General features: G+C 45.5%; 1 protein-coding gene across 16 annotated transcripts in view; it reads right to left on the bottom strand.

The window, feature by feature from the left end:
• The window catches only part of BAZ2B (bromodomain adjacent to zinc finger domain 2B), a 1147511-nt gene that overhangs the window by 499484 nt on the left and 624075 nt on the right, over window positions 1-23952 (bottom strand). For 8 of the 16 annotated variants that reach the window (XM_029605562.1, XM_029605560.1, XM_029605565.1 and 5 more), the window contains exon 7: window positions 14512-14712. In XM_029605562.1, the coding sequence (XP_029461422.1) occupies window positions 14512-14712 (201 nt within the window). Of the gene's footprint in view, window positions 1-14511; window positions 14716-23952 lie in introns of all 16 variants that reach the window. The other 8 variants (XM_029605561.1, XM_029605563.1, XM_029605558.1 and 5 more) reach the window with 1 other exon arrangement.

Consider the following 23952-nt stretch of genomic DNA (forward strand, 5'->3'; position numbering starts at 1 on the left):
AGTCTCCTTTCCAAGTTGGAGAGATCTTCCCATCAGGAAAGAGACATTCGTAGAGGATCCGTGACTGCGACGTGTGTCTCAAGTTCCACTGAGCCTTCCACATGCACAGGCGGGTGAGAGGGGTCACATGAACGGAAGCCGCCGTGTGGCCTTGCAGATGGAACAGAAGGCGAGCGGATACCTGCTGGCTGTTCCGGACAAGGGTGTCCAGCGAGGCGAGGGTGACGGTCCAATCCCTGTGTCAAAATGCTTTTGCCTACTTTGTCTGGCTCCTATGAAGTCCAGCTAGGGAGATAGACAGAGATGAGACTTGGGGGAGTTGCTAACAAACCCTAAAGTCTGTAGCGTCTGCATAGTCAGGGTCAGAGTGCACAAGGCCCCTGCAAATGGATCGCTCTTGACCAATCAGTCATCTAGGTACGGGAAGACATGCACTGACCGACGCCTGAGATAGGTGTCCACGACTGCTAGGCAGTTGGTGAAAACGTGGGGGGCTGAAGCCAGCCCGAAGGGCAGCACCTTGTACTGGTAATAGGCCGTCCCCACCACAAAGCGGAGGTACTTCCAGTGGTCAGGGAAAACGGCTATGTGAGCATAAGCCTCTTTGAGATCAAGGGAGCAGAGCTAGTCTCTTCTTCTGAGGAGTGGAATCAGCTTGCCCAGAGAGACCATCTTGAAATTTTCTCTTGCGAGAAATTTGTTCAACACCCTGAGGTCGAGGATGGGGCATAAGCAGTTAGTCTTTTTTGGAATGAGGAAATACCTCGAATAGAATCCTTGGCCCTGCTGATGGCGATGAACCGGTTCTACTGCACCCACTACAAGGAGGGTGGAGAGTTCTGTCTGAAGTACAACCTGCTGGGCAGACAAACCCCATGATGAACATGGGGGAGTGGCCTCTGTAAGCTGACTGAAGTTTAGACTCTACCCCGAAGGATAATAGTAAGGATCCAGCAGTCCGATGTGATTTCTTACCAGTGATGGGTGAAGCCAAAGAGTCTGCCTCCTACTGGGGGATCTGGCATCAGAGGTCCATTCAACTGACTTCCATTCCCTCACCACCAATCAAAAGCCCTTGGCTGGGGCTTGCTGGGGCACCGGCTAGGGCCTAGGTGCTCGCTATTGGCGAGGGCAGCCCCTGGAGTTGGTATGAGGCGTGTGAGTCTTGGAGACCGGAGGATAATATTTCCTCTGCCTGTAAAAGGGCTTTCGAGATCCCAGCCTGGAGGATTTCCTGGCCGAGGATGGGGCGTCAGAGGCGCTAGCGGAAAGCTGAAGGGTGTCATGATGGTCCTTCAATTGTGCTACCACATCTCAGATTTTATCCCTGAAAACGTTTTCACCTGTGCAATGGAGGTCGGCTAGCCTTTCTTGGACGTCCGGGTGGAGGTCTGAGGCCCTAAGCCATGCCATTCTCTGGGCGCCGATACCCACCACGGCTACATGGGCCGCTGTTTTGAAAACATCATAAATGGAATGCACCTCATGCTTGCCAGCCTCTAGACCCAGTAAGACAATGGCCAAGAGTTCCTCTTGCTGCTGAGGCAGACCTTCTGTGAAATCCTGAACTCATTTTCAGAGGTTCCAGTTATACTGGGTCATGTATAGCTGATAGGCAGCAATGCGGGCAACCAGCATGGCATCTTGGAAGACCTTCCTGCCCAAAGCATTGAACTCCCTGTGATCTCACCCCCGGGGGGGGGGGGGTGGGGGGGGGAGAGGGTGTGGAGGTATAGGCCTTTTTTAGGGCAGATTCCATGACCACCGACTGGTGGGGGAGGTGCCGTTTCTTGAACCCCACAGCTTGTTGCACCAAATAGGTGGCATCAGCCTTTCTGTTAATGGGGGAGATAGAAACTCGGTGCTCCCACATCCGGAGGAGGAGGTCCTTGAAGATGTCATGGATCAGAACTGCCATGATCTCCTTAGGAGCAATGATATACTGGAGTACTTCCAGCATCTTATGTCGCGCGTCCTCATCCATAAGCAGCTGAAAGGGGATGGCTTCAGCCATGGCCCTGACAAACCCCGCAAAGGACAGGTTCCTCGGGGGAAGACCGGCGCCGTTCCTCTGGCAGGGAGGGCTCCAAGAGGGATTCGTCTGAGTACTCGGACGACTCCCTTATGATCCCCAAGGCATCACCGGCTCTTCCTCAGGTCTCCGAGGTGGCACAGCGCCCAACACTGATATTGGTGGGGAACGCCTAGGACTACCAGGGACATTGGAGTATAGGACCTCCGATGGCAGTGGCACTTTGGTGGCGGCTCAGCAGCCGCCAATGCCGCACTGGGACTGGAGCCGTGAGATAACAGCGACTGGTGGCGATGCTTGTGGAATCTCCCTAAGTGCCCAGCATAGTCTTTCCCTGGTGCCGAGGAAGCAGAAGTACCTGATGTCCAGAGAGCAGTGAAATGACCGAGGACCTATCACATTTCCCGCGTTCCTTAGAAGTACTGGCGAGAGGAACAGCAAGGGGAAGCGTGTCGAGAGGCTCCCTGTGGCTCTTGGCATCGATGAAGCCAATGAAAGACTAGAAGGAGCAGACTTTGGGGCCCCAAAAAGTTTCTCCATCTTATTGAGACATACCCGATGGCCGTTGGGGGTCATCTGGATACACAGTTGTCACCCATGGATGTCGTGCAATGTCCTCAGGCAGAGGATGCAAACCTCATGCGGATATGTGTTGGACATAGTCCACGAGCACTGGGGGCACCGACGAAAACCAGTCAATGCCATGAAAAACACCCGGCTTGCAGTCGATGACCAGCAGTAACCTTGAGGCGAGGGTCAGGGATTGACCGCAAAGTTGGAAAAAAGGCAATAAAACCTATCACACCGAGGAGGCCCCAACTGCAAAGGGGGACCCGATGAGGACAACTGGTAAAAACCCGATACGGTCGAGAAAATTAAGAAAAAACAGAGAACTCCACAAACCGTGAGGCAACTGCACCGCGGAAGAGAAGAGACTGAAGGGGGACCTTGCGTGTACACACAGACAGCAGCAGGTTGAGCATGCTCAGTGTGCTGATCAAAGCTTCTAGAAACTTAGACAAAAGTTTTCCGTGCTGGGCTCCATCGGATGATGTCACCCTCATGTGAGGACTACCATGCTGCTTGTCCTAGGAGAATTAGTCTTTCTTCAAAGGTAAGTACTTTCCATGGATTCCTGCTGATGAAGCTGAAGGTTATCAACAAGAAAGCTTACAAAGACTCAGAGAAAACATCTTGATACTAAAACCAGACCTTGCAGAGGGGTGTTAGTGAGACAGTGACCATCATGGCCTCATAGTCCAGAGTCTCTACCTGCTGTATTGAAATGCTTTCAAACATTGTTAAACTCCAGAAACACACAAAAATTGAAAAGATTACCCTTTCAAAATCATCCTCAATTGGATGAGATTGGAAGTTGCAATGTCATGTGAGAGAGGCATATGGTTCCAGTGAAAGACAGGAGCTATCATAAGAGGGCAATTTTAAAAAGCCATTTACCTATCTCAAAAGCTCCAGGTAACAGGGCTTTTTGAAAATTGTCCACCCCGTATGCAGGTAAAAGTGCATTATTCCACAATGCGTGTAAATTTACCCACTGATTTATGGAGGCATTCCCAGAGGAGGGTTAGGCACAATGGACATATGCAGGGGCAGGCATCCCCTGGTGGGCCGATGCAGTTGGTCGCTTGATATTTTGTACCAGCATGTCCTCTGCTATACAATGTCCCCCACACTCTGGTGTGCAAAGAAGAGCCCAAAGAAGATAACTAAATAAAAAGATACTACAGGCCGGCGCCAGAGCCCAGGCCAGTGACAACTGAAGAGATTCTGCGAGTGACCACCACTGGACCATGGGCCAACACCGAAGGCCAGGCCAGCAGCGGCTGAAGAGTAGAGCGATGCTGCGGGCTGCTGCCGGAGGCCAGGCTAATGGCGGCTGAAAAGTGGAGTGACGTGCGGGCCACTGCCACTGCCACTGGCCAGGCCAGCGGTAGCTGAAGTGTGAAGTGACGCTGCAAGTCCCTGCCAAAAGCCAGACTTAGTGGGCCGAAGAATGAGAAGAGGCTCCACATGAGAGAGGAAACTTACTTGTGTGTGTGAGAGTGGCAGCGTGTGTGTGTCTGTGTGTGAGGCAGCGTGTGTGTGTGTGTGTGTGTGTGGCAACGTGGGGGGGGGGGGGGCGCAGCGAGTGTGCGTGTGATTGTGGGGCAGCGTGTGTGCGTGGCAGCGTGTGTGTGTGGCAGCCTGGGGCCTGAACACATGATTACCCTGGGGCGCAGTAAGAGCCACTTATCTAATAGGAGGACCAGTATGACTGATGGTCAAAATGAGCAGTGATTAAAAGGAAGCTCAGAGGAGGAGGAAAAGAGAGGAGACGAACAACTTACTGGACATCCGGGGTTGAGGTGATTACCTGGCCCTGACACCGCTCACAGCCGTTACTTTGATTAACCTGACGTCAACTGGCAACGACGGAAGAGTGCTATAAAATCACCCTATTTGCGGCTCATGGCTGCCGGCGGCGCATGCCGAAGCCGCGCGTGCCAAAGGGGCAAGCGGCTTTGCTTTTTTTCTACTGCTCTCTAAGAATCTTTCCATCTAAGAATCTTACTACGTGAGTAATATCTTTGAATTTAGATTTACAATTTACTTATATTGCTTAAAGTTTTCTTAATTCTCACTCTCTCATCCGAGACCTCCTCAGATAAAGCAAGTGTTGCTTACCTGTAACAGGTGTTCTCACAAGACAGCAGGATGTTAGTCCTCACATATGGGTGACATCACAGGATGGAGCCCTGTATGGAAAACTTTTCTGTCAAAAGTTTCTACAAAGCTTTGACTGACACTGGCACACTGAGTGCACTGAGCATGCTCAGCCTGCAATTATCCCTGTGAACCACAGGTGTCTCCCTCAGTCTCGCCTTATAGCTAAAAGCGCAAGCAAAACTAAAATAAAAGTTAAAACGTATACATACCCAACTCCGCGGTGTGGCGGGTGGGTTTCGTGAGGACTAGCATCATGCTGTCCTGTGAGAACACCTGTTACAGGTAAGCAACACTTGCTTTCTCACAGGACAAGCAGGATGGTAGTCCTCACATATGGGTGAGTACTGAGCTGAGGATGACCGAGAGTGCACCAAATGCACCCAAGATGTGCAAAAGGCGCAATTACGGGGGTGGAATTTGGAACGGAGGGCATCCTGAAACCCGTAACGGGTTGGTGGAAGGACGTTGGGTAGTTAAATCGAAAAGAATAAGAGTAGACGGACTGGCCAAACATGGAGCATGCCAGCTAGTCGTATCTAAGCAATAATGGTCTGCGAAGGTATGGCGAGCGCTCCAGGTTGCAGCCTGATAAATATGTACAAGCAGCAGCGGCCGAGGGGAAGCTATTGAGGCTGGGACGGACACAACAGAGTGTGGTTACACAGTGTTGAAGTGAAATGCCTGCTTGTTAGTAGGAAAAGAGATACAGACCGTCAATTAGGAGGAATAGGTCTTTTGCCCAGTGGAACTCGCAGGTTGACTCTTGCCACAGAAGGAAAGAGTTAGGTGGAATTCCTATGGAGTGTAGTGCAATCTAGATAGAATGCAAGTACACTATTACTGTCCAAGGAGTGGAAAAACCCTCTCGCTTTGGTGAGAGAGAGGTGTTGGGAAAAATGGGCAGAGTATATTCTGAGTAAGGTGAGATGCAATGTCTACCTTAAGAAGGATATGAAGTTGAATGCATAAAACTACTCGGTCATGGAGGAAAGCAGGGTCTAATGAGTATGTAACAAGGTGTGTAGCTCACTAACCCTGTTGGCCGAAATGACATTTATGTGGGAAATAATTTTCCATGTCATACTGTGAAAAGAGAGGAATGGAAAGGCTCGAACGGAGAACGTATGAGACTTATAAGCACGAAATATAGGTTCCATTCCGTGACTAGTGAAAATAGAGGCGGCTTGATCAGTGAATAATCCATGGTAAGCTGACTCAGAAGGGGTTTACCGTTAATCGGGTATCCCCACTCCCAAACGATACACCAACTGGAACAGAGGTGTACCTATGTGGAGGATGTCTGGGGAGCAGAATCCAAGGGAGCAAGAGAAAAGAGTGGTGTAGAAAAAAGAAAAGGGTAATACCCTTTTGTATGCATCATGTGGTAAATCATGCCATTTTGCATGGTAGGATTTATCTATTGTGACGCTACCAATACTTAAGAACATCAGTGAGTCTCCGATTTGTGACTGACTGGTGAGAAGGCGAATTGGTTACTGGTGTGATAGATTGAGAAGTATGGGAAGCATACTGGTCTCGGCCAGGACGTGGGTCTGAGGAACAGTGAACCCCGTCCCGGTTCAGCATTAGAAGAGTGCTGGCTATGAGAGGCAGCGGAAGAGACATATTTAAGAGGCCCTTGAGGGAAGAAAGGCGTCTATGGGAATGCATTGGAAACATGTGTAGGGAGTAGAATCTGTGCACCGTATGGTTCGATTCGGACGCAGAGGGCAAGTTTGGTTGACCTCAGCACCAGAAGATTTTTCTCGCCACACATGTAGTCCGAGACCATTCGAGAGGATGGAACCTATAACGAGAAGGTCTGTTAGTGCGTTCAGTAAGTCTCTTAGATAAGTGGCCCGAGGATGCGTAGAGTGAGCAAGGGCCAAGGGTAGAGCTGCGCAGCTTCCTTGCAGAGCAGCTAAGATGTTGTGTGTGCTTGTGTTTTGGAAAGCACATTGTCCCTATGCTGTCTGTTTGTATGCACAAAGATTTGTTGCAAAGGCAGTATTGGAAGGCATAAGGGTATAACTCATGGCTACAAGCTCCAGGAAGTTTATGTGAAACTGTGTCTGGAGCAGAATAGATGCATATTGGGTTGAGAAGATTTTAGGTCAAACTTACAACCCTGAGTAAATGCGAGCATGAGCAGGATCAGACTAGGATTTTGGTTCTAGATCTGCAATATAGATGAGGGACGAAAGTGGTTGAACAGCTTAGACCCACTGATAATGGGATTTCACTGAATCTAACCCATAGCAGTTTTGGATCTATGAGGAAAGTGCATAGTGAAAAAACCCCATAGCCCGACAATGAAAAATTGAGGGGCTGAGGTTATGGAATATGCACGCAAGGACATGTAGGAATTTATTAGAATGTCTGCGCGGTTGCTCGACAGGAAGGTCATTGTGACTGTGGTGTCCAGAAGTGTTGTATAAGGGATTTATGGCAGTGACAGTAATCCCAGATAGTAAATTTATAGTAAATTTATAGTGAGTCTTGAAGTTAGAACTCCTTGCGTGGACTGACTGGTTATGCAGCTGTCTATGCAAGGAAACGTGAATGATGTTGTACTCCGTAGAGAAACAGCAGTCACCGATAGTGATTCAATGAAATACCCCAGTTGCCGAAGCTGGTGCAACCGGCAGAGCTTCGGATTGTAATGTTGTTGGCTCACCATGAAGCACATAGAAAGATTAGAGGTAATGTACTTACTGCGATATGGAAGCATGGTGACAAGAGATACCATTTTACCTGTACCTTCTGAAGAAAGTTGGTATTTCTGAGGTCCAGGATGGGTGGAGAATAACTACTTTCTGTTGAAAGAAAGAATAGTGTAATTAAAACTCCCCAACCCCCCTTCCCCCCCTGCGCTTTGTAGCATCTGGGGGAGTGTACTGGGAACCTTGGTACAAAGTGGGGTGGCTGCTCTGATATCCGGCCAGTTGGGAGACCAGGAGGTGTCCAACTGGAGGGGCTGATGTAATCTGGATATCATGTAACCTTCCACGGGAGCACTGATAGAACGATGCAGGGACCGATGGCATCAGTGTACCACGGGGGGAGGGGTACCGATGGCATCGAAGAATCCAAGATGGTCTAAAAAGGGGTACAGACGGTAGTGATGGGGGCATCGACTGCGCGAGGGTACAGAGGAAATCGAAGGACCTGAACTCGACAGGAGCCCTGGCGGCAACAGAAACCGTGGAAGTCCCTGTCCCACTAGTGCTAATAACTAGGCAGAGTGTCACAGAGGGACACTCGCAGGCTATGTGTGGCTAACTGAAAGACAGGGAGAGGGAAGGCCGCAGTCGGTTGGCAGGCCAGGGAGGTGACAGGAACAGACCGAAAAAACAGGGCGTCAAATAAACTTATGCGAAGGGAGACCTGTGCAGGGAAAATGTTTGTGAAGTAAAAGTTTAAGTGTTTCTGTGTGGAAAAAGTATTAGAATTTCTCACAGAGCTCCTAACCGCTATGCTTACTGCAGAGCGGAAAAAAGAAGACTGAGGGAGACACCTGTGGTTCACAGGGATAATTGCAGGCTGAGCATGCTCAGTGCACTCAGTGTGCCAGTGTCAGTCAAAGCTTTGTAGAAAGTTTGACAGAAAAGTTTTCCGTACAGGGCTCCATCCCGTGATGTCACCCATATGTGAGGACTACCATCCTGCTTGTCCTGTGAGAAGACCCATGACATCTTTGTTTATTCTAAGGGAATTTGAGAAAACCCCTCAAATTTATTTGAATTACTATCTGCTTCTAATGCCTCACACGAAGAGGAAGGGGAAAATAAGAGTAGAAACCTCATCTACTCCTAATAAGCACCCCCTCTCAAGCAACAATTGAAGGTTTTTTTTCCCCAATCAACATAAATATCCCAGTAGAGCAGTCCATTACGGTTACTGGTGAGGAGCATATACCAGTACCAGACTTATTGACATCTTTAAGCCCTGGGGCGCCTTTGACACCTTCTCCTCCATGCTATGAGCAACCCTAGGTATCGGGCCAGAATATGCGACGTATGTTGCCGCAAGATACTGTTCCCATTGAGGTGAAACCTGGGAGTATTGCTAGAAGCGAACAGGATATCAGGGATATTGGACTGTTTTTGCCAACTCCTCCACAGTTAAGAGGAATGATGGTAGGGGAACATCTAAAACCTACCCCGATCTCCGTAACATCAGAAGGGCAAGGTGACCTGGCTACAATCCCAGGATTGGGACTTGATAGTCGTCAGGAGTTTGATAATGTTGAGATTACTTACCTGATAATCTCCTTTTCCTTAGTGTAGACAGATGGACTCAGAACAAGTGGGTATAGTGTGCTCGTGCTAGCAGTTGGAGATGGATCTGACGTCAGCACGGGTACATATACCCCCACAGGAAGCGAAGCAACTCAGTAATCTTCCTTGCAAAAGCTGTTATGGATATATGTGTACTGACTGATCAATGAATTAGTGAAACAGGATTCCCCTGACCGATTGATAGTAGCTGGAGACCGCCAGCGTTCCCAACCGGAAGGCGTCGACACCCGGTAGGGTGGATGCTCTTATGTAAGAAAATGACATGGCTTACCTTGATTCGGTGAAACCCATGTATACCGGCAGCCGGGTGGGATGCTGAGTCCATCTGTCTACACTAAGGAAAAGGAGATTATCAGGTAAGTAATCTCAACATTTCCTAGCGTGTAGCCAGATGGACACAGAACAAGTGGGATGTACAAAAGCTATTCAGGGACTGGGCGGGAGGCTGCCCGAGGTCCATTCAGGACTGCCCTCGCAAATGCTGTGTCCTCCCTAGCCTGAACATCCAGACGGTAGAATCTGGAAAAGGTATGGAGGGAGGACCATGTCGCCGCCTTACATATTTCTGTGGGCGACAGCATCCTAGATTCTGCCCAAGAGGCCACCTGTGCTCTGGTGGAATGAGCCTTGACCTGCAGAGGTGGTGACTTCCCGGCCTCTACGTAGGCCGCTCTGATAACTTCTTTGATCCAGTGGGCGATGGTGGGCCGAGAGGCCGCTTCCCCTTGCTTCTTCCCGCTGTGGAGGACGAACAGATGGTCCGTCTTTCGTATTGCTTCTGTCTTTTCCAGGTATCTGGGCAGCAATCTGCCGATGTCGAGATGGCATAGCAAACGCCCTTCTTCTGATTTCTTCAAACCCGCCGTAATTGGCAAAGATATGGTTTGGTTGAGGTGAAATTGTGAGACTACTTTAGGTAAGAAAGAGGGAACCGTGTGGAGATGGATAGCCTCTGGAGTGATTCTGAGAAAGGGATCATGGCAGGACAGCGCTTGTAGCTCTGAGATGCGGCGTGCGGAACACACTGCCAGCAAGAATACCATCTTCAAAGTTAGTGAACGGAGAGACAGGCCCCGAAGGGGTCTGAAGGTGGATCCTGCGAGGAAATCCAAAACTATGTTGAGGTTCCACAGGGGCACTGGCCACTTCAGTGGCGGATGAATGTGCTTGACCCTTTTCAGGAAGCGGGAAACATCTGGGTGCGTGGCAATGGAATTGCCATCCCTCCTGGGACCATAGCAAGACGGTGCAGCCACCTGCAAGGCAGACAAAATGGCGACCTCCACGGAGTGTCGCCTACCGGCAACGCCACTAATCCTCACACCTCGGAGACCAAAAGTAAGAGATGTACGCCTTACCTGATCCTCGGCGCTTCCCGGCTGTAACCCGGGCGGTCTCCGGCTGCGGGGGGAGAGGGGAAACACCTTCACCGCCACGCTCGAGGAGGTGCACCCGCTGCCTCTAAGCCGCCGAACTCGTCTCGCTCGGGGCTAAGTCCACGCCGGGACCGAGGCGCCTCTCAGCCCGGCCCGAGCCCTTCTCGCTCGGGGGCTAGATCCCTGCCGCGATTCGGCCACCGGACCGAGGCCTAGACCTCCGAGGGATCGCGGAAATCACCTCGGGAAACTCAACTGGGGGAGGGACCCGAGGGTATCACCGCAGGAGTGCGGGGCTCGTCGGTATTTTCTCAAGAATTTAGAAGTCAAAAGTAGAAAGTAGATTTGGAAAACACGCTCAGCGAGCGTGCAGGAGCTCCAAACTGCTTTGGAGATGGAAATTACTGAGTTGCTTCACTTCCTGTGGGGGTATATGTACCCATGCTGACGTCAGATCAGTCTCCAACTGCTAGCACGAGCACACTATACCCACTTGTTCTGAGTCCATCTGGCTACACGCTAGGAAAGCATGAATACTCCTGCCATGGCGTTGGAAAAACCACAGACTATCACCTTACAGACTGTTTGTAAAGCACTTATTTCTTTGCAGTCATCTATTGTGACTCTGTCTGATATTATGACTGAAACACAACATGTTAAACAAATTGATCCTGTAATGATAACCCATAAAGAAAAAATAAATAATTTGGAAACTCAAGTAGCACAAATACAGAAAGGGCAAATGGGCCTGATTCAAGGTGAACTAGTTAGCTCAAGAAAAATTGAGATTACAGAAAATGATTTGAGATATAAAAACCTTCATATATTGAATTTCCCATATAAAAATTTGATTTCACCTTATGAACAATTTAAGAAATATATGTTGGAAATTCTATCTATTCCCCAAGAGGCGTTACCACCTATTGCCAAAATATATTTCTTGAATAAAAAAAAAGAAAGGAAGAAGAAATAGAACAACGAAAGAATATAGGAATTGGGAATATAACAGAATTATTTGAACAATCACTAGAAGAACAAGTAGAGTCACATGGTACGTTGTTGGTTACATTTGTGTTTTCCTCAGACAGAGATACTGTTTTGAGATTATTTCTTAGAAATAGAGAAAAGTTATACATGGCCCAAAAGATCTGGGTCTATCCAGATATAATTAGAGCTACCCAGCAGCGCAGGAAAGAATTTCTAGCCATGTGTCAGGAGGCTAGGGCACTAGGTGCTATAATTATCATCAGATACCCTAGTAAAAGTATGTTAACTTTAGATAGAATAAGATATGTGTTCTTAGAACCAATGCAACTTCCTTCTTAAACTCACATTTACATTTGAGTAATTAATAATGCTACCAAACATATCATAGGCAAATAGTATATATATTGTTGATACCCTTAATTTGTTTTATTTGATTTCCTATAAGGAGCTCCTGAATAAATCTTGGGCCTTTTTCTGATTTGCTTTTAAAGGTCACATTAATACTTCTAGAAGGCATTTCTATTGTACACACATGATGGTTTTTTGACTTTGTGTTTGACATGCTTTTTTGTTTAAAAATTGAAGTAATTTCTATTGTATACACATGATGTATTAAGATGTTTCTTTTGACCCTATATTTTGATATGCTTTTTTGCTGTCAAAAATTGTTAAAATGCAATAAATATTAAAAAAAGAAAAAAAGAAAGCTCAGAACTTTTCCCCAACAAAACCTGAAGGCCTCAGGGGTGGAATAATATGGCTGCTTAGACATTCAGCATAAAATCTGAGGGGCTAATCTGATCTCCCTAAGGAAAAGTGAGAGGTATCAGTATGGTGTTAACAAGACCTGCATTTAAGGGAGAAGCTAATTGCTTTATTATATAAACTTCAAATTAAGCCTAGCAAGAACAAACACTGAGTTGTTCGTGAGACTGAGTATATTATGTGCAAGACATGCAGTATATAGAGCATAAAACATGCCAAAGACTAACAAAACAAAATCAGTATGTTGATTTAAAACAAGTATATTTGAGCTATATAATTCTACGTGTTCCTTTCCTAGGCTGTTAAGGGGGGGGCACTGCTGAGCACCAACTAAGGTGGTCACTTTTTACTGAGCTCCCATCGGTAGTCAGGCAATTCACCTTTTCTTCCCTACTAAAAATAGGTTTATTGGAGAATCCAAGATGGCCATATGTTAGCAGCACTAGTGGGATAAGCTCAGTATCATTTATTTTTCTTTTTGGGCCTTTTGAACTTTGCTGATTCTGACATGATCATATGTAAGGGCAAACCGAAGACATACTTCCAGCACCTTGGCACAGACTTATGGAGAGATTCGCCATTCTTCAACTCCACAGTATGGATTATCCTGGGGAAAGCTCCATGGGCAGTACCCTGGAGAACCATTGGACTCTCTCTCTAGTTGGATGCTGATATTAACCTGAACCCAGAGAAACAAAACCCTATTCCCACTCTGGCAAGGGACATCAATACTCTGCTACTCAGCATCAGATTGATGGAAACTGCAGGATTCAGCAAGGTATTTGAGGAGTCGCTGAATAGTTAACGTTTATCCAGAGAACTGCTGTGGCCTTCTCTGCAGGGTGGAAAGGCAGCTAGTGTACCGAAAGGTCAGTCTGCTCCCTCATCAGCAGGGAGCCCTCTGCTTATGCCTGAAGAAGTTGGACAAGTTCTGGTATGACTACAGTTTATTTTTCTATAGGAAATCTGGCTGGTTATTTCCAAGCTTGAAATTTCTACTTCAGCGAATTCAGACAGTATGAATCTCAAAGTAAAACAATTAGAATCCAAGAGTTCCATGCTAAATTTAACACTATGGATTCTACTATAAAAATTAGGGATCAGAGTCAGGTTGTTACACTGCAGGCAACTCATGCTTCCCTGATTAGGGACATCCTGACATTATATAGCAAGATGGAGGGCTTGGAAAACACCAACAGGAATTAATTTCTTCAAAGAGCCCAATTTGACATTAAAGGATATTTATATAAAATTTTTGATGGACATTTTAAAAGTACCCCCAAAAGCATTACCATCTACTTCTAAGTGTATTTTTATATACTGCACATTAAAGTAATAATACTAATAATATTAGATTGTTAGAAGCTGACCCAGGTGAAGAAGACATAAGGCAGCTAACACCTGACCAATTTTTTGAAGCAGTCACAGGGAGAAGTTCTGGATTCTAAAGGCACACTGCTGGTCTTTATTATTCTTGAACCCAACAAGGAGTGGATTTCTAACAAGCGTTTTTGCTAACAGAGATTTCATGATGTAACCAAGACCACACAGATTAGGAGGAGGAAATCTTTGGGGCTGCAGATTCGCGTGGAGGCAATTGGAGCAGTTTATTAGCTCCAGTTCTCATGGAAGTGTTCTGTAGTCTATCAGGGAATCCAGTTTATGTTTTTGGAACAAGTACATTTTGAATCCTTTTTGAAGAATAAATCCCCTAGTAATTGGTACCTCCATTAATAACTTTATTAAAATTGAGGCTTCTATGCCTTTGATGTCCCTCCTGATGCAGCCTAATGGGCAAAACATGGGACCATATCGGGAAACTTACTCCTTTTTGCAGACTTTTATTCAGAAGTTCTGAATAAAGCATTTCTGAATGATTTGGGAACTTTTGGCAGACAATTCAAGTGTATTCCACACACCTCCCCTATCTATTTTGTACCTGAATGTGTGGTCCTTTGTTCCATTCTTTCTTTTTTTGCAATCAATGAATGTCAACATACTGACATCTGAGATGTCAGTACCATAAAATGTCATGTACCACAAAAACACTGTATCAGAAATATAACAAATACTGTACAAAGCACAGATATGATTGGATCTAGGAAGACATTAAAGAATCTAGCATCAGAGATACATAAAGCTTTCTTGAGGCATTGAATTGAAAGACATATCCATGATGCCAGAGGCATTAAACCTGTTACATGCTCTGTGACCTGTTACATGCTCTGAAAAGCATGTAACAGGTCACAGGATCACTCTATGTTAACATATGGAAAATACTTACCTTTGAAGAATTGGTGGTTATATATGCACTGTGTTTTACCTTGGTCTTATTTTTATGCTGTGTTTCATTTTCAGAATCTGAATCATCTTCACTTTCTTCAACACTTTGATCTTCCTCCTCCTCCTCCTCTTCTAAATCATCTGAATCACTGCTACTAATGCCTTCACTGGATGTGTCTGATGAGGAGCCAGAATCACTATCACTGTTGCTAGAGCTGTCAACAGCTTTCTTCCTTGGTTTCTGCTGGGAAGAGGAGTTTTAATAAAGATTTAGGTCTGAATGGCACATTTTTGCCTTTGTATTTTACATTTTATTATGAGGCCATTATCCTGAAAACGATCATCATTCCCATTATTGCAAATAACAGAGTAGGCAATTTTTAAAAGTAATATACTTATGTAAATGGCTATTTGTCTGGGTAAAAGGGCTACTTGAAAACTGATCACCTATATTTCTGTGGACGCATTCTTGGAGTGGGGTTAGGTTGGAGGAGGTAACAACGCACATGGTTTTGCACTCTGTAAACCAGTGGTTATCAACCTTTGTCCTGTCAGGACACACCTGACAGATGGTTCTCATATACGTGACACACAGAACACATGACCTTCACAGGACTAAATGTAAACATATAATCTGTATCTAGAGAAACTGCCCTGACCCCCCAACAATGGGTGCAGAACAGAACTTGGACATTCCCCTTTCAATTTACCATGCAAAAAAGATATTTCTGGTGTCATCTCAGTAACAGCAACATAAACAGTTTTTATGCGCAATAGCCCTCCTTATGAAAAAACAGTAATTTACCACCAATACATGTCCTATTGAGAAAACAAAACAAATAATATTGATACAAATGCCTACATGCTAGTAAAATACTTCACCTTGGTCACACTCATAGAATTGACCTTCACCAAGTACAGAAAGTCAGCAAATTACAAATATGGAGACACTGGAATGGAGATCCAAAATCGCTACTCTGCATGCAGTGCAAAACTGAAGAAATGGAAACAGAAATATAGCACTCATAGGATAATGTGCACAAACTAATGCACAAAATGTTACACCTGCATTATGGAACTCATTCAAACAGTAACAACCCTACCTATGAAAAGGCAGCACTACAAATATTTAACCAGACCCTAAGCACCAATACACCTCCTATGAGGAAAATAGAACAAGCCAAGCTGCTATAGATCCCTACACAGAAACTACAAGCTTGCAGAATATCTTTACCTGGGTCACACACGCAGAACACAGATAGACCCTCACCAAATATAGAATAAAGTGACCATCAAGTTGATGATTTTGTTTTTCCATTGTTGTACTGCATACTTGCCAATATAAAATAATAATTCTAAAACTAGAATAATAAATATAATAAATGTTTCAAAACAGCTGATAAATAGAATAACATCCGATCATTAAAAACTTACAAAATTATTAAAAATTCCCTAAACACCAATAAAATATTTCAAACAGCAGATACATTACATAATACCCAATAATTAAAATGGCAGTCAATCAAGAAAAATAAACCTAAAAAGCCACCTTTACTTACCCTCTCTGGCAACTCTCCTACTCCTTTCCCTTGTAGGCCTTAGCACACACCAGAAGCAGCAACGGCTGTTGAAGCTCTGTTCTGACATTCCTCTTCCTTAGGGTCCATGACTAATCTGTCTCACACACACACACACATACAGACTTTCTGTCACTCACACACAAAGTCACCTCCCTGACCTCTCTTTCTCACACACAAACACACACACACATACATACAGCAGGTCACCTCCCTGACCAATCTTTCTCACTCACACACACATACACCAGCCATCTCCCTGACCAATTTTTCTCTCTCTCTCTCACACACACACACCAGTCACCTCCCTGACCAGTCTCTTGCTTTCACACAGTTTTTCTCTCTTACACACACACAGTCTCAATCACACACATATTCTCTCACACACTTACACACATGCTGGCTTACTCTCTCTGTCTCACTCACTCACCCCCACCCCACATGGCAGATATAGCACAAGGCAGCCGGTATTCTGCTATTAAAACAGTTGTGACAGGCTGGGAACTGCAGCAGGAGTGACTCCCCTGGCCCCGCAGCGGTAAGAAGGCAGCACTCAGCTGTTTGCCCATGCTGTGATCATTGCAGCACAGAATAGTCAGCTGAGAATGTGGCCTCAGGGATTTCCTGCCATGCGGCTGTTTGGGAAATCCGTTGAGTAGCCGTGATGTGCAAGGGCTGCGGGAATCAGTGACCATCTCTCTCTGTGGGCCATTGTTGTTTGCATGGGTGAGTGGCCAAGAGCAGAAAGGCCACGATTCTAGCTGCAGAAGCCAGGGGAGGCTCCCATGGGACAGAGGGTGCAGGGAGGAGGGGCTGAGAATAGCGGCTGTAGGCCGTGGATGTGCAGAGCCTCAGGAAACCAATGACAGGCTCCCCACGATATGAAGAGGCTGCATTTTGATCTGCAGCCTGAGGAGAGGCAGGAAGTGTTCCCAAGGGGAAGGGCTGGAGCAGACAGCTGCATGTTGAGCCACTGTAGCTGCCAGCACTCCCACAATGAACTTGGCCGCAGTCGTGAGTTTCTGAGCCTAGTGACACCACGAGGAGAGAGGGGAGCTGTAGAAGGCATTGGGGACCTTACGATTTACGCCAAAATCCTGCTGACATCAGTGATGATATCAGCGGGATCCGTAGGTCTGGAGCAGGGGCCATATTAAAAAAAAGTTAAACGCCGCAGACCAGAGGCAGCTAATTGACGGATTTCCCAAACAGCCACGCAGCAGGAAATCTCCACGGCCACATTCTCAGCTGACTGCTCTGCGCCGTGGTGATCGCAGCACAGGCAAACAGCTAAGTGCTGCCTTCTTACCACTGAGGGACCGGGGGGAAATCTAGGGAGCCTTGGGACATGATTTCTGCAACAGCAGCATGGCCCTTTCTTCTTCCCACGTGCCTGGTAAGCATCACTTCCTCTTCCGGGTTGCAGGGGCGGGAAGAAGAAAAGGCCATGTTGCTGGCTTCCACAAACACTGCTGCCGTTCCACTCTGGGCCTGAACGTGCTGATAGCATGGGCAGGAACAAAAGCAGTGTTTGTGGAAGAACTGTCTGCATCTCGTTGAGGTGAGGAGAGGGAGGGAAGAGCGGGAGACCAGGAAGTGCGCGACACACCTGCTGGTGCTTAACGACACACCGCTGTGTCGCGACACACCGGTTGAGAACTGCTGCTCTAAATAACGTGTGTTGTTTTGTCTAGAAAAAGTACCTGCAGAAAAAGCAGGTGCAAATCCCTTTGGGTACTTTTTCCCTGGGCAATTCTCAGAGGAAAAATATGCTCATACTTTCCTTTTGACAATTGGTGCAAAACCCGTAGTACCCATGCAAACTTTGACCTGCTTGCACAGTTTTGGCAATTGCCCCCTAAAAGCACAAATAAAATTTAAAAGAGCAAGACCCAAAAACCTTTTTGAAGCTAGCTTACTCTGAGAAACGTCAGTGCCTTTCAATGATAATTGCTCATAAAATGGATTAGATACACTTATCTATCTACTGGCTACATGGTGGAATGAGTAGTTGGGTAGTAATTAATTTTGTTGTCAAAATCAGTCATTCAGTGGAGGGAAAATGTTGTTAATGAAGCCACATATATTCTGGAAAATTACCACCAAGTTATTCCTTACCTTTTCACTTTAGTTGTGTATACTTTCAAAACAAGCTATGATCCAACTGAGCCAAAAGTCCCAATTTTTTCACATGCAAGAATATCACAATCATAAAAAAATGAGGGACATATATTTAATGAACAAACAAATCCAAATCAGATAAACTTCCACAATCTAAAGTCAAAGAACAGTGACCCAAACCAAAAAGAACACTGTACTGACTACTTAATGACAAAAATCCATCATTTACCAGTTCAACTGAAGACATTTTTCAAATATTTTTAAACATAAAATCATCTAGCTGATGCTGAAGTTTCTTTGATGAGAGAATACATTTTTGTAGTGCTTTTACAAAACTTTTGTGCAATTTAAAGAGCCAACCAACATATACCTAGCCTCAGATTGTAGTACAACTTCCATAACAGGAGCAAAATAGCCATAACCACTGAGATGAAAATGGCAGGAGGGTTAGCAACTCCAGAACCACTGTGCCCATGTGATACGTGGCATTGACACAGTCTTGTAGGCGAACCTACGAGGCCTATGCATATAGCTGGTGAACCTGCCCTGAAGCAGGACAAAACTGGAGCTTCACCTATACCAGCCACCTCCCCGTAGTTTGAGCCCTTGGGTTCTGGCAGCCGGCAGGACATAGGTGGCTCTCCTTAGGATGGTAATGAAAGCAAGAATCCAAGGGCATTCCTGGGTCAGGTCTGGCAGCAGACTAAAGATACCAGGACAGGCCAAGGACCAGGGGAGGCAGCAAGCAAACATAGGCAGGTCCAAGACAAGAGATCAGGTCCAGGCGGCTGACAAGCATAGCCGGGTCCAAGGCAAGAGGTCAGATCAAGGCGGCAAGGCAAGCATGGTCAGGTACAAAGAAAGAGGTAAGTACCAGGAGATCAAGCAGATAAAGTTTAATGTGGACAGGTGCAAAGTGAGGCATGTAGGGAAAAATGTCCCTTGCTGTGGTTACACAATGTTAGGTCCTATCTTGGAAGTTACCACCCAGGAAGGAGATCTGGGCGTCATAATGGATAATACATTGAAGTTCTCGGCCCAGTGTGCTGTGATGATCAAAAAAGCAAACAAAATGCTGGGAATTATTGGGAAGGGAATGGAAAATAAAGTGGAGGATGTCATGATGCCCTTGTGTCGCTCCATGGTGGGACCGCACCTTGAATGCTGTGTGCAGTTCTGGTCACCACATCTCAAGAAGGATATGGCTGCACTGGAGAGAGTGCAGAGAGGGGCGACAAAGATGATATGGGGCATGGGGCAGCTGCCCTGTGAGGAAGGGTTAAACAGGTAGGGACAGTTCAGTTTGGAGAGGGGACGACTGAGAGGGAATATGATAGGGGTCTGCAAAATCATGAAGGGACTTGAACAGGTTAATGTGATTCGGTTATTTGCTCTCTCGGATGATGGAGAGACTAGGGGGCACTCCATGAAGTTGGCAGGTGGCTCATTTGGGACGAGTAGAGGAAGATTATTTTTCACTCAGCGCATGGTTGGACTCTGGAATTCAATGCCAGGGGATGTGGTTTCAGCAGTTAGTGTTACTGGATTTAGGGAAGGTTTGGATGAGTTCCTAGAGGTTAAATCCATAAACTGCTATTGTGGTAGTTGCTTGTGATCTATCTAATGTTGGGTGCTTGCTGGGTACATATGATTTGGATTGGCCACTGTTGGAGATGGGATGCTGGGCTTCATGGACCCTTGGTCTAATCCAGTATGGCATTTCTTATGTTCTTATGGACGAAAACACATAAAAAGACAATGGACGAGACTAGGAGGGTGCAATGAGGCTGGGCGAGACAGGCTGGGCAAGGCGAGGCTGGATGCAGGAATTCTAGGAATTCTAGGAATAGCCTAGTGGTTAGAGCAGCAAGCTACAACCCTGGGAAACGAGGGTTCAAATCTCACTGTCACTCCTTGTGACCTTGTACAAGTCACTTTACCCTCCAATGCCTCAGGTTCAAAATTAAATTGTAAGCCCTATAGGGATAGGGAAATGCCTTATAGTACCTGAATGTAATCCGCTTTGATATACACTTTGAAGTGCCGAAAAGCGGAATATAAAACATAAATAAATAAATAAATCTAAGTAATCTAAGTAAAAAACTAACACACAGGATCACAGGAACACCAAAGCACGCGAGAGCAACATGCACTGCACTAGGAAGAAGATCCATTGCTGAGCATCGGTGGGTTATCCAGGGATGCCCTAAATAGGGAGAGCCTGCTGATGTCATCAAATGGCACTGTGGAGACATTCCCACCAAAGGTCCTTTAAGATATCAGTGCACACCCTGCACATGGTGACATCCAGGTGTCATGTGCTGCACTCGGCGGCGTTTGTCTATTGTCTATTGTCAACATCCCCACTGTGGGAAGAAGCCTGTGATGTCAGGGATGAGCGCGGCAGCTCATGGAGCCATCCCATCAGAGGCCAAATGTAATAATTTCCCCTCCCTCCAAAGCCCTTCCCCAAGTTTCTGGGCTTGGGTTTGGGAAATTTCCTCTGGAAAGCTTATAGTAGTTGTGAGGCTTGGAGATGAAAGGCTGGCTTCCAGGAGTTTTCTTTGGGCCCAAAGTTCTTCCAGGAGATTAAGTACTAGATTTGATTCCTGACCTTCCTGGACTCCAAAATCTTTTCGACACTGTATTAGGTGTCATTTTCATCTATAACTTCTGTGGGCTTGAGGGGTGGTTTCGATTGTCAAGATGAGATTGCTGGTTTCATCAAGGACAAGCAGAATAAATCATGAATTCAGAAAGTGAGAGGCAATTTTAGTTTGCAGGCTACTGGCCCACCTGCAGCATATTGGAGAATGGGCCCACAAATATCTGGGCAAATTTCAAAATGGGCATTTTTTTTTTTGGGGGGGGGGGGGGGGGAGTTATTTTTATTAAGTTTTCAATCAGTATAATACAATCAAGACATGAACGCAATACAACAGTTTTATGATATAATCTGGACAGTGAATAATTACAAAGAATTGCTAATATCCTGTTGCTGACATAGTTACATGACAAAATCGTTATATTTATTTATTTATTTATTTAACATTTTTTTTCTATACCGACCTTCAAGGTTGAATACCATATCAGGTCGGTTTACATCGAACAGGGGGTAGATCAATATAACATAACATAACATAAGGAACAACTTTTTATAATTAGAGGAGGCAAAAGCAGAGAAGCAAAAAGTTACATAAAAACATGGACCATGAACTTGGAAGCTGATTCAGCTGGAAAAAGAGAAGCCTTAAGAGGGTATTAAATTAAATACAGTGTGACATGTCCGAGCCTGGTCTAGAGCCAGTTAACTTATTAGGGTAGAAAACTAATAAATGAGGTGAATATTGGTGGAGCGAGGTTCCATATTCATAAGCGGAGTAGTTATCTAGTGAAAGTTTGATGGATCAGGGAAAGCTTGTAAGAAGAGCCAAGTTTTGAGTTTTTTTTTTAATGTTGGTAGGCACGGTTCCATTCTGAGTTCTGCGGGGAGGTTGTTCCAGATGGCTGGACCTGCTGTAGAAAAAAGCTCGGTCCCTGGTAGAGATGAGTCGTGTGGCTTTAGATGGCGGGGCTTGTAGTAGTGCTCCTTTGTAGGTTTCTCTCATTGGTCTGTTGGAAGTGTGGAGTTTGAGTGGGAATTCGAGGTCGAGATGGAGGAGGTTATGAATTGATTTGAGAATTAAAGTTAGAGATTTGTGTAGAACCCTGTGATTGACTGGTAACCAGTGTAGATTACAGAGGATGGGCGTAATATGGTCTCTCTGGTTGGTGCTTGTCAAAATTCTCGCTGCGGCGTTCTGTATCATCTGTAAGGGCTTGGTTGTTGAGCTGGGTAGGCCGGTGAGGAGAGCGCTGCAGTAGTCGATTTTGGCAAATATTAGGGATTGAAGAACAGTCCTAAAGTCATGAAAATATAGGAGAGGTTTGAGTCTTTTTAACACCTGAAGTCTGTAGAAGCACTCTTTAGTTGTGGTTTTGATCATATTCTTTAGGTTAAGACGGTTGTCGATAATTACTCCAAGGTCTCTCACGTGAGTGTGGGTGAGAAGGTGTTTGTGATGGATCTGAGACGGGAGGTTTTCTTGGTTGGAGGAAATGAAGAGGAGTTCAGTCTTAGAAGCATTGAGGACCAGATTTAGACTGTTGAGGAGATTAGTGATGGCTTGTAAGCTGTTGTTCCAGAGTGCGAGGGATTTGTTAATAGATTCTGTTATGGGAATCAGAATCTGAACATCGTCCGCATAGATGTAGTGAATGAGGTTAAGACTAGTTAACAGTTGGCAAAAAGGAAGGAGGTAAATATTGAAAAGGGTAGGTGATAGGGATGAACCTTGTGGTACGCCAAGAGAGGAATTTGTAAATGGTAATTCTTTATTGTTGATTTTGACTTTAAAACTTCTATTACTGAGGAAAGACTTGAACCAATTGTGGACTGTTCCCGAGATGCCTATGTCTGAAAGGCGATTCAAGAGTATGGGGTGGTTGACGGTGTCGAAGGCCGCCGAGATGTCTAAAAGTATTAGGAGAAAGTGTCCTTTGTCTAGACCCATAATAATATGGTCTGTTAGAGATATGAGTAGGGTTTCTGTGCTGCGAGATTTGCGGAACCCATATTGGGAAGGGAAAAAGTAAATTGTGATCTTCTAAATAATCCAAAAGCTGGATGTTGACCAATTTCTCTTGTGAGTTTGGCTAAAAATGGTAGATTCGAGATAGGGCGGAAATTAGCTAGTACACCAGGGTCTAAATTATGTTTCTTGAGGAGTGGTTTCAGGGAAGCGTTTTTTAGACTATCTGGGTAGAATCCTTGTGTTAAGCAGCAGTTTATGATGTTGGTTAAGGGACCTAAGATTATCTTTGGGATAAGTAGCAGTAGCTTGGAAGGTATGTTGTCCGATGGGTGGCTGGATGGTTTCTGCCTTTTGAGAATGGATTCGATCTCTTTGGTCGATGTTAATTTGAATTTGTCGAATTAAGAATGTAGGTGTTATCGAATGAGGTGATGTGGTCAGTCTTGGTTGGAAGGAGAGCAAGTGTGTTTGAAATCTTCTGCTGAAAGAATAGGGCTAGCTCATTTGCTTTGGATTGAGCTTGTTCGTCAGGTATAGACGGTGGTAGAGACTTTGTTATTTGAGAGACATATGCAAAGAGGGTTTTTGCATCAAATTGGAGATCATGGATTTTTTTAACCGAAGTATTCTCTTTTTGCTTTAGGATTGAAGTTCTGTAGAAATGTAGAGTTCCTTTGTATGACAATAGTGTAGTGGTGGAAGGTGATTTGCGCCATTTATTTTCTTTGTGACGTAATTCTGTTGTATTATAATCCGTTTGAGTTCGCTGGAAAACCAAGGTTGATTTTCCTTTTTTTGTCGGGTTGCTTAGTTTCCGTGATTGATGGGCAGAGTTTATTTGCTACCTCTTCAGTGATCTTGTGCAATGATAGCACTGCTGTGTTAGGGTTGGACAGATCTAAGTTAGAGAGTTCCTTGGAGAGATGTTCACTGAGGGTCTCAGAAGCACAGGGTTTCCTGAATTGAAAGGAGGAAAGGTGCTGTGGGGAGAGAGACTGTTTTTTTGTGGTGAGGGTGGTTGTTATCAGAAAGTGATCTGACCAGGGGATAGGGGTACACACAGGTTCTGTGGAGTTGGAGAAGTTAGAGTTGATAAAAATAAGGTCCAGGGTGTGTCCTGCTTGTGTGTAGGTTTGTTTACAATCTGGGTGAATCCCATTGCACTGAGGGCTGTGAGGAGGGCGTTACAATTGGATGAGTGGGAAGAAG

The sequence above is a fragment of the Rhinatrema bivittatum genome, chromosome 6, assembly GCF_901001135.1.
Source record: "Rhinatrema bivittatum chromosome 6, aRhiBiv1.1, whole genome shotgun sequence".
NCBI lineage: Eukaryota > Metazoa > Chordata > Amphibia > Gymnophiona > Rhinatrematidae > Rhinatrema > Rhinatrema bivittatum.